The following is an 11,006-nucleotide window of genomic DNA, read 5'->3' on the forward strand; positions in this document are numbered from 1 at the left end:
AAGTTTGGGCAGGATCTGGCAGCTCCTGCTGCCTGTCAGCGTCACCTGTCACCACAGCCTGTCCCCCTCCTCGTCCCCGCCATGCTATATAGTGCCTGGGGAGGGCTGCGAGCCAGGGCCCCCAGCAGCCAGCCCAGCTCATGGAGGGGGGCACCTACATGCAAGTGGGCAGCACCTCTCTGCAGCAAGAGGGGATTCTCTCCCACCCACCATGACAAAATCCCAGCTTCCCTCCACCCACAGAGCTGCACAGGGGATGGGGAGCAGGAATGGGGGGTTTCATGCCAAAAAAAGCCCGTGGCTGGGATGGCTGACCCCTGCCACAGTGCTCAGACCCTTTTCCCATTCTATTTTAGGAAGCATGAGACAGCTGAGCCTTGGGGACAAGCGGGCCCATGCCAGCAGCTGCGGCAAGAGCCCAGCACCTTCCAGAACACCCCGGGATGGAAAGCTGACACACACCCAGCGCTGTCTCCTCCTTCAGGGCCTTTGGGAGTCCACCCCACTGGAAAGCCCACTTGTGTCCAGCGCTGCCACCTCCCCTCATTTGGCAGCCCATCAGCACAGACTAACACAGATGTCTGTACCAGAGCATGCTGGCCCACTGCTGTGATGAGTGTCTCAGGTCTCAATTGGAGTGACACCAGTAGACAGAGCAGCACTGAGCTCCAGAAGAGCTGGACCTTTCAAACCCCTCTGTTTCCCAGGTGTGACAGTCCAGCAGGAATTCTGCTTTGCAACTTATTTCCCCCAAAACACAGTCCTTGCCTTCCCAAGTGTACCTATGAGCATCCCAGCTCAAAAGAAAATGGGGAAACTGGCAGCAGGGATGGCAAAACGACCAAGGGGAACACGGACTGACCAGTATCGGCTCAGTTGCTCCCATGAGGCTTGTGGCACAGAGCTGAGCTACAGCAGACAACGAACTTCACACGGAATCTCTGCTGGGAAAAAAAAAATAAAAAAAGTCAGTTATCTTTAACACTGGTGATCTGTGTTGGGGCTTGTGGATCTTATGGAGCAAGAATTGGCACAAGACTTCACTGTTCTTGTTTCATTCACCCCGTACCGACAGCACCGCCTGGTCCCTGGTCCCCAAGGCAGGTGACCACAAAGACATTTGGAGGTCCCTTTGCAGCGCATCACCTGCGGAGCGGTTGCAGGCAGCTCACACACCTTCACCTGCTTAGGGGCAGGTCCAAGGCAAAAGGACCACAACTGCAGAGGGTGTAAGAGGCCATCCCTGCCTCGGATAGGCTGAGTACGGTGGCTTTTCCAGGACCCACATGGACTAACAGGCCAGAAACCCCTTCCCACATCGCTTTAGGTACAAGGGAAAGGACAGTTTGCTTCATTTCAGTATTGATGGCATATAGCACAGCCTTTCTCAAGTTATTCAGAATAAAGGTGTCATTTTCACGAGCGGCAGCACTGGAGGTACTTCAGGTAAACTAAGTTACCAAATAAAATTGTGTTTAATGCTACTAATGTTCAAGGCAGAGCTAAGAGTGGCCTGAGCTCCCCTTGGTCTGTATTTTTGGAGCAAGGTCTCGGCGATCACACTACAGGGGCAGGGAAGAAGAGCATCCACCCGGGACGGGGGTGCCAGCCCCAGACTGACCTTACCCTGGGCCTGGCTGCAGCTGGAACAGATGTGCTGATGCCCTGCCATAGCCCCTGGCAGGGCTGGCAGTCCCAGCAGCGAGTGCCGGGGGCCCTCTTCAGGCCTCAGCCGAGAAAGCAAAGAAATAAATCCCTTTTCCTAGGGAAATTCAAGTCTCAGAGCAGCCAGGGATGGAGACAACCCCCGGGCTCCCCTATAGCAAGCCCCTTTCAGGGACAGAGCTCTCCCCATCCGCAGGGCAGCGAAGATCTACCACCACCACCTTCATTTTCCACCCTGCAACCCCAACTGCAAGCATTGACTGAAGAATCCAGGCAAACCCAGCCCTGGGATCCCACCTCACCTCCTAGCTCCAAGCCACCTTCTATCCCAGGGCCTTGCAGAGAGCTGACAAATCCCACGGTGAAGTTGCCCTCCAGAACAATCCCAGGATGAGCTCCAGCACCTCTAGAGCAACAACAGGGCTGCAGAAGTAGCTGTGCTCAGCACCCAGGACGCAACCTTTTCTCCAACACACCATTAGAAACCTTCTCCTTGGGGTAAAGCTGCACGCAGTCCCTTTTAGAGCTGCCCCTAATGGAAGCTCAGTGCACTTAAGTGTTTGCATAGAGCTCAGGTTGATCTCCGGAATAATATCAGAAGTTAGAATTCAAGTTTGTTGGTTTTTTTTCCTATTCACATCAGCTGCTCTCCCAGCAAGCACTCAGACCCCCCCCAGCTCTGCAGGGGACCACCAGTCTGCCCAGCCACACCAGCAGCAGAGAGCCCAGCTCGGAACACAAATTGTGCTTTTAAAACCAAAACAAGCCTTACTCAGAAACACACAGGGCTCTGTAAGATGGGGCTGGAGCAGCCTCATCACTACCTCCTACTTCTTCAGTCTGTCTCAGTTTTTAACCTAGCCTGTTTGAGCCTCCCAAACAACAGCATCCACCCCACCCCAAAAAAAAGAAAACAAACCCAAAAACCAACCAGCCCAAGCTCTGCTTCTGTTATTTATAGAGCCTGGGAGCTGTGGCATTGCTGGCACCTGTGCTGATGGGCATTTAAAGACAGCTGGTGGGTGGGGGAGTCCCTATAGATAAGGGGGATCCCTTATCCATTCCGTTTCCTTTGCTCCAGCTTTGCCACAGCTCCTGAGCTCTGCTCCTCCCAGGTGTCCCATTCCCCCCCCCCCCAGCAGCGTCCCTGCTGGCTGCGCTGCCAGCCGAAACCCCCAGTTTGCTGCGTGAGCTTCCAGGAGCACCCTTGGGTGTCAGCAGGAGACCCCTTTGCTTGCAGGGTGTTTGCTGGGCCCGCTGGGGGACGAGGCAGGCGGTCCCGTCCCGTCCCCCCCCCCAAACCCCTCGCTGGGCACGGCGGTGGCCGGAGGGGCGAGCGGTGGCCCCGGGGCTGAGGTGCAGGGCTGAAGCCCGGCCGTGCCACCGCTAGGTGGGAGGGCGAACACGAGCCCCGGCGGGCTCTTCCGCTGCCTGCAGGAAGCAGGAAGGGGAGCAGGAAGGGGACAGGGAGAGAGGGTCCCGGGGGGAGCCCGGCTTCGGGTGCCTGGAGGAGCGGGGATGCGGCTGGGGCGGAAAATCAGCGCAGGGCGGTGAGGATGGGGCGGGAAACTCCTCCTGGGGCTTTCCGTGCTCGTACGAAGGGCTCTGCTAAAGGCAGCCGGGATGGAGATACGCTCGCCCGCTGTGCCACGGCTGGCTGCAGGATTTGGGGCCGTTTGGGCCAAAAGGGAGACTGAACGCTCGCTGTGACCGTCCATCCCAACGCGGCCTGGGTGGCATCTCCCCAGGCTGTGCAGCTCTAGGGGCAGGCACGGTCCAGTGCCAAATCCACTCTCCCATCTCCTCCTCAGGTCTTCTCTCTTCTCCTCGCCCAGTGGGGCTCCATCCTGCCGTGACCAGGGACATGGTAGTCCTGCGGGCTGGGCTCTGCCCCGGTCTCACGGAAGAGATGATCCAGCTTCTCCGAGCGAACGGCATCAGGACGGGTAATGGGGCAGCAGTGGGGTCTCCGGTTGGGGAACATCATCCCCTGCACGTTTAGAGTGGCACCATGCTCTCCTCCCATGCATAGAATCATTGAATGGTTAGACTTGGAAGGGACCTTAAAGATCATCTAGTTCCAGCCCCCCTGCCATGGCCTCCCATGCCAGCCTGGGTGGTCTGGGCTGTGGGGCAGCCCCTGGAAAATATCTCCTGCCTCTGTGGCTTTATCCCACCCTTTCAATATCCCCTCCATGTCTTCCTTGCCGGGTGTCTTCTGGGTCTCCCTGGGTGGACGTAATGAATTGGGACTTCTTCACAGGAGCAGGACATGGTGGTAGGGGTCTCTGCAGAGGCTTTATGAGAGACGATAAATTATGGCTTTTAGAAGGTATTTTGGGAGGGTTTGTGCATTTTTCTCTCTGAAAAATGCCCAGGCTTCTGGCACACTGCACCCTGGGCAGCTTGTCCCCCTGATTTGTTTTGCGATGGGTGGCAGGGCCATCTCGGAGAAAAATACTCCAATACTCTATTTTGTGGGACATCCTGCTCATCTACTTGAAGTGTTGGCAGAAGGCACAGGTGTTTTGCCTGTTGGTGCAGACAGGTTTAGTCTAAGCTGGTTGTTTCTTTGGTGTTCATGGTCACTCCAGGTTTGATTTTCAACTTCTTGTTCCCCATGTTATTTGCAGTGGTGGACTTTGTGTCATCAGACCTGGAGGACGTTGCCCAGAAGTGTTCCCTGTCTTACAAGGTAAAGGGTGGCTCCTAAGTCCTGGTACGTTAATTGGGGAGCTCAGAGCTGTTCAGCTCATGACTTGGGTGGGCTTGTCTGAGGGGACCTTCTGCAGCAGACATGCAGAACTTCTGTGGACTTCCTCAGTCCTGTTTCCAAACATCTCTCTGCCCACCAGGCACTGGTTGCAGTGAGACGTGTGCTCCTGGCCCAGTTCTCTGCCTTCCCCACCAATGGAGCAGACCTCTATGAGGAGCTCAAGAGTTCCACGGCCATCCTGCCCACTGGGAGCCCAAGGTGAGTACATCACCCAGGAGCCAGCAGATCTACCCAGGGCTGTGCCTGCTGCAAAAGGCCGTGGTTGCCCCGTGTAGGCTTTGAATTTCAATGTGGTGATGCCCTAAGCAGGCTCAGTGGTGTCCAAACCATCCCCTGCAGCTATTTAAAAAACTTCCAGCCATGGTCTGGCTCTGCTTTTGTGAGTAAGAGATGGTTATTCTTCATGTCCTGTGACTGCAAAGCCAGCTGGTCTGTGTCCCTTGAGGGAATGACATTGCTGTTGTCGATGTGAGAGCCTGCACACCTTTTGGGAACTGGTTGTGTGTCTCACTTCTACATTAAATAACACGGTGTCTTCAGCCTTTCCCTTGAGGGGTCCAGAGAGGAGGGTTGGGGATTTGGGAGGACCGTTGAGTGATGATGATGCAAACTGTCTAGATCAGGCATGGAAATGAGTTACTCTATTGCATGTCCTCACTTCTTCTTTTCCCCCATCTCCCCGCTGGGTTGTCACAGTGACTGTGCAGAGAAACCCTGGCTATCCAAACCTTACTCCCAAAACCACAGCTCTCTCCAGCTCAGGACTGTCCTCTTGTATCCCCCACGTTACAGAGCTGCTGTTGTCCAGAATGTGGAGAGAGCTGGGGATGGGAGGGAAGGAAGAGACAAAGCACTTGTCCGTGTTTGGGAAGGGGGCTCTGGGGACTGCTGCTTCCCGATGCCCCTGCCCTTCTGGCTGAAGGTGCGTTGATAATCCTACTTTGTGTTCAACCCGTAGCCTGGACCAGCTGCTGGACTCTGGGCTGTACACGGGGGAAGTGACGGAGCTCATGGGAGCGCCGGGAAGTGGGAAGACACAGGTGAGTGGGACAGAAGAGGGGAGAGGACAGGTAGGGTGAAGATGCCTTCAGGCATGTGAAGCAGGACCTGGGGACACTGACTGATGCCCGGTCCCTGCCTCTCCAGGTGTGCCTGGGCATTGCGGCCAGTGTGTCTCTCGGCCTCAAGCAGCACCTCCTGTTTCTTGACTCCACGGGGGGATTCACCTCCTCTCGTCTCTACCAGATGCTTCGAGCCCAGGCAGAGGCCGAGGAAGAGCAGGCAAGTTTCCCCAGAGCTGGTCCCACTGCTGCTCTTCCATTCATCTTAAAACTGCCTTGGCTCTTGCCTGTAGACAACCCCCAGAGATGTTTTTTCTGTCCAGCTCTGCCTTTGTCCCCATGGGCTTTTTTTGGGTTCAAATTCTTCCTCCTATGGCCGAGTGGGTGCTGTCCTCAGGGACAGACACTGCATTTTGATTTTTTTGTCTTGGGGAGAAGGGGAGGGCTTGTTCCCTGAGCTCAATCCGCGTTGCTTCTTCCATCAGTGCAATGGGAACAACAGTGTTCATGGGATGGAGGCAAATGCGGAAGAAATAAGGGTCCCTGTGTCCATGGTATAAATGCAAAGAGCTGGTAGCAGCTGGGCAGGAGGAATATGGTGGGTCCTGGAGGGGATGGGGCTGTTGTTGATGCCACTTTGTGCCACAGCTGGAGGCTCTGCAGCGGATCCAGGTGGTCCGTGTGTTCAACATTTACGAAATGCTGAGGGCCTTGCAGGAGCTGCGGGATCGCCTGTCCCAGCAGGTAGGAGCAAGTCTCCAGGCCCCTTTCCCTTCCCCAGAGCTGCAAGGAAGGCAGCGAGGCTTGTGTGCCTGACGAGTGACACCAGATCACCCCATCCTGGGGACATTTGAGCCTCTGTGTAGCTCATAACCTCCAAAATTGCTGGATTTGTTACTCCATATTGCACATGGTGCCTCCTCCTTTCAGGTCATGAGCTCCACGGGACCTCTCAAGATGGTGGTGATCGACTCTGTCTCGGCTGTGATTTACCCTCTGCTGGGTGGCAAGCAGTCGGAGGGTGAGCTGCTTCGTTAGGATGTGCAATGAGGTTGCAGACCTCTCTGCTCATCCTGAAGAGCATCTTCTTCCCACGTGTGCTGTGCCTGGAGCTGGGACAGGATTGATGTGGGTGCGACTGCTGCCAGCTTTTCCTTTGCAACCGGATAAAACAGGAGTCTGTTTGCAGCGTTATCGGCAAACATTCAAGCTGGCTGTGGCTGCGCAAGCTCATGCCGGTGGTCTGAAACCCATCCAGGGGACAGAGACAGGAACTGAACAGTTTGCTCACAGAGTAAAACCTCTGCTTACAGCATCACTGATCCATGGTGGTTGCTGGCACGGTCTGCAAAGCTCCCCTGAGGCTTTTTCTGCTAGAAAGGACCATAAATCAGGAGTGAGGGAGGGGCTTTCTGCTGGCTGGGATGCCAACGAGGCCCCTCAAACACCTTCCAGAGGGTCTTGCACACCTGGGTGGCAACCAGAACTATCACAGGAGGCCCCCTCAGCCGTGGGCTGTAGGAAATGGTGTGAGCTGGAGAGAGGGGGTCCTGTACCTGCTAAATGAACCTGATTGGCTTTGTCTAGAGCTCCTGGTGCTTTTGTAGGGTTTTTTGGCCTCAGGGCTTCTAAGGTGGGAAAGGAGGGGGTGGGATAACTCACAGATTGGTCTGTCCATGCCACATCCATTCGGCCAGGGTGCCTTGGAGCGTGCAGGCGTAATGGGTACCTTGGGATGCAGGTAATGGAAATGGTTTGAAGGTGCCCACTAACACCAGGACTGGTACTAAATCTAGTGTTGATGCAAATCTAGATGTCACCTACCACCAAGATGGACTTTGAGGGTTGATCCACAAACAAATATTTTGTCCTCCTCCAGGTTTGGCCATCATGATGCAGCTGGCCAGGGAGCTGAAGACTCTGGCCAGGGAGTTCAGCCTCGCTGTTGTGGTGAGTGTTACTGTGCCTTGTCCTCTGTGTGCTGGTGTGTGCCACGGTGAGGAGCCCTGGAGAGCCTTTGGATCCCCTGAGAGGGGGATATCCCGCTCCCAACTGAGCCCCTGCTCCCCGATGTAGCTCTGCTTCTCTGCAGCCCGTGGTTGTCTTGTTCCAGTGAGTGTGTAGCAAGAACAGGGCTGATCGCTACACACTTTTATTGCCGTCCCCAGCCAACGAGGCACTCGTAGGCAAGGTAGAGTTAAGTACAGAAAGACTGGAAGGTTGGTTGTATTTTTGATACAACATTCATTTAAGGGGCTGGCCAGTTTACTAAGTAACCTCTTGCTCTGTTACCTTGGAGGAAGTGCAGGGTGTTGCAATCATCCAGAAGGAGCTGGGGGCTGGAGAGGGCTCTGCTCTCATCTTCCCCAGCTCTTGGCCAAGCGATTGCCTTTGCTTCAATGCGCCCAGACAGGTTGCTGTGACCACAGTTAACGTGTTTGAATTGGGAAGGCCACAATAGAAAATGATGGTCTGCTCAATGTGACACTGGAAGGTGTCGAGACAGTCCTGCCCTTTGCTTTGATTAGTGATAAAGTGCCAGGGATGGGGTGCCTGGAAGAATGCTTGGAGGCTCCAAGTTAAACTTCACAGGTGGCTTCCACACCAGGAGTCACTGCGGCTTGCAGCTACGAGTGAGCTCCTACCTGAGTACGTGTCTGGGGCAGTTGCGTGGGCTGTGTTTAGAGGGGATGGCACAGGTGTGCCAGGAAGGAGAAGAAAAAGCTTCATGGAAGTGGCAGATTGGCCATTATCTCCTGCTGATCTCCAGTGTTTCACTACACCGAGCGGCACTGCTTTTTCTGGGCACCGATAAGCCTGTTTGTGCTGCAGGTGACTAACCAGGTGACAAGGGACAGCAGCACGGGTGCACTGAAGCCAGCCCTTGGCCGCTCCTGGAGTTTTGTGCCCAGCACTCGGGTGCTGCTGGAGAGCAAAGAAGCCACCAGGGAGAAAGCCACCACGCAGCGCGTTGCTTCCTTAGCGAAGTCACCCCGGCAGGTGAGGCTCCCTGGAGTGGTCTCTCTGGGAATGGAGAAGAAGCTGTGCGACATGGACTTGGCTTCAGAGCTCCTTCTGGGGGTAGAGCAGGATCAGGCCTCACTGGGTGACCCATGGCAATGGGAGGAGAGGGGCAAATGCAGCCTGGTTGTATGCTCTGGAAGAGAAGAGCATCTGTTCCAACAGCCTGATCTTGTAGTTATGGGTATGTTAGATGAGTGGCACCACTTCCAGTCCAGGTCACTGTGTTCCTCGTGCTCGTCTTGCTCTCCTGATTGTGTATGAGCAGTGAGGGTCCTGCAGAGCTGGCTCCGACACCTGCAGAGGTGACTTTGGCTTGAATCCTGCCTACGTATGGGGCAGTGCTGGCTGAGCCTCCTGGCTCCCAGCCCGCTCTGCTGCCTGGTCCAAATGGGCTTGGACGTAGTGGTGTGCTGGGTGGTGAAATGCGTCCTGCGTGTGCTAAATAATAGCGTGTCTGGGGATATCTCGGAGCAAGATGTTCTTTCTTTACTAAATTGCATTCTCTATTTGTACCTCTTGTGTTCAGCAGACCCAGTTAAAATGAGGGCACCAGTAAAGAAACCCCCCAGGGGGGTGTAATAGGGGATTTTTGGCTCTGGGGGAGGTGATGGAGCAATGTACGGGTTTGCCTGTAGAGTCCCAGCAGTGTGAGGTTAAGCTCTGCTCCTTTTCTCCTTGCAGCCCACAGGGATACAGGTGGAGCTGGACATTGGATATGGTGATGTGCAGGAGCCAAGCCCAGTGACACCCCCACAGGGGCTCTGATGCGGGTGGAAAAGCAAATGTCAAGGTCCAAGAGCGCTGCAAAAAAAGCAGGCAAGCACACAGAAGGTTTTTAACAGATTGCCTTGAAGTCCTGCAGCCCCAGGAAGGACCAAGGTGAAGAAGCTCTTGTTCTTCTGCACTGGGGAGAAAATGAGTGTGGGGTTCCCTGGAGACCCCTGTGCCTCAGCAGATGCTGCCTGTGGTGGTTGGGCTGTGTGGGGCAGCATGATAGCCAGGTCCTCTACTCTGCTGCAGGCTTGTCTTCAACCAGCAGAGCCAGCCCTGTCCTAAGGAGTTGGCGTGGGACCAGTTGGCACATCCCTGCACAAACCCGTGATGCCTCGTGATGGGTTTGTTCCCCCCATAACTGTGGTCCTTCAGCTCTGATCATCCTTGGGCAGCCCACAGTGGTCTTGGGTTAGAAATAACAAAAAAGATGTTGCACACTGCTGTGTTTCTTGAGAGCTGGAACTCAATTAATGGCGACTGCTGTTAACTTAATTAAAATTTTGAGGTTTAGTCCCTAGCAGGACTGGGGTGGGACAGGCTGTTGATGAGCAGGGACATAATTGGATGCTTGATCTGACCTTGTCCCCAGAGTAACACCAGGCCCTGCAGGGAACCTCTGGTATTTTTGGGGCACTGCTGTGTAAAGAATTGCTATTAACTGATGAAGGTTATAATCTGGATCAGCTGGGGTGGATGAGCCCTGACTGACACCAGCTGGTCTTTCTGATGCTCAAGGATCTGCTCAATTGCGTGTGTTTAAATGGTTTAAAATAATCTCTCCTTGCTCCAGTGCTTTCCAGCTGCTCTCGCTTGCTCTGGGCAACCTCCTGGGGGCTTGTGCAGTGCTGAAGAGGAGATGGGAGGCTGGGATGAAGTGTGGCCTCTCCTCTTGATTCCAGATAACTTAGACACCCTCATACTCTGCTTAATAAGGAACTTCCTTGGCAAGTGAGACGAGTTATGGGTTTGCACCTCCAAAGCTGCTGATGTAGATTGCGGGGACTGGGACTCATCAGGGCATGCTCGTTAAATTAATAACACAGCAGTACAGCTCCTGGAGCCTTCTAAGGCTGTGCTGGGCAAAGAGGAGTCTGATTTAGCCAGAACTTGGGTGTTAATTTCTCCAGAGTAGACATAATACTGTACAGCCCTGTATTCCTGAGCAATAGCTGCTGTCGGGAAGGGGCAGCTAAAAGGGGTATGTGAACACATATTTTGGTTTCTCAAGAGGCAGTGCCAGGTCTCGGTACAGATTTTTCTTTTGCACATCTGTCAGAGCTGTGCTTCCTGTGAAACCGAGCTCTTGGTGCTCCCTGGGCTGTGATTTACGAGGCAGGTCCTACCTCCTCCATCGTGGCCACCCAGCCACTGCGGCTCTGGGGCTGTGGGAAAGGCTGTGCTCCCAGCAGGTCCTGCCCGAGGAGGGGAACATGCCAAAGCAATGTGAGCTATACCATCAAACAGTTTTCAGTAAAAATAAATGTCTTTTAAGGTTGTGTATTTGTTTGCATTTCTGGGCTTTCCAAGCTTGGGAGGGGAGTTTGGCCCCAGGGATTGCAGCCCGGCTGGCTAGAGTGAGGAGGAGGATGGTTTTCCTTTCTGCTGGAGACCTGTGCCGATGTGGCTGGTCCTTACAAGCAGAAAATTCAGCTTGTTATGTCTCTTGAAGCTGTGAATAAATAGCTGCTACACACAAATTTCAACCC

General features: G+C 54.4%; 1 protein-coding gene across 2 annotated transcripts; it reads left to right on the forward strand.

Moving 5' to 3' along the window:
* The first annotated feature begins 3,089 nt into the window (after positions 1–3,089).
* Positions 3,090–11,006, forward strand: RAD51D (RAD51 paralog D). 2 transcript variants are annotated; one of them, XM_074160636.1, is made up of 11 exons: positions 3,090–3,167; positions 3,477–3,611; positions 4,299–4,360; positions 4,521–4,639; positions 5,400–5,481; positions 5,588–5,722; positions 6,151–6,246; positions 6,433–6,523; positions 7,382–7,452; positions 8,335–8,502; positions 9,208–10,799. In XM_074160636.1, the coding sequence occupies exons 2-11, from the start codon at positions 3,530–3,532 to the stop codon at positions 9,289–9,291; spliced, it is 990 nt and encodes a 329-aa protein (XP_074016737.1). In that variant the 5' UTR covers positions 3,090–3,167; positions 3,477–3,529; the 3' UTR covers positions 9,292–10,799. The 2 variants fall into 2 exon arrangements, with proteins under 2 accessions (XP_074016737.1, XP_074016736.1); XM_074160635.1 differs by having other exon boundaries at positions 3,105–3,215; positions 9,208–11,006.

The sequence above is a fragment of the Numenius arquata genome, chromosome 18 (genome assembly GCF_964106895.1).
Source record: "Numenius arquata chromosome 18, bNumArq3.hap1.1, whole genome shotgun sequence".
Taxonomy (NCBI): domain Eukaryota; kingdom Metazoa; phylum Chordata; class Aves; order Charadriiformes; family Scolopacidae; genus Numenius; species Numenius arquata.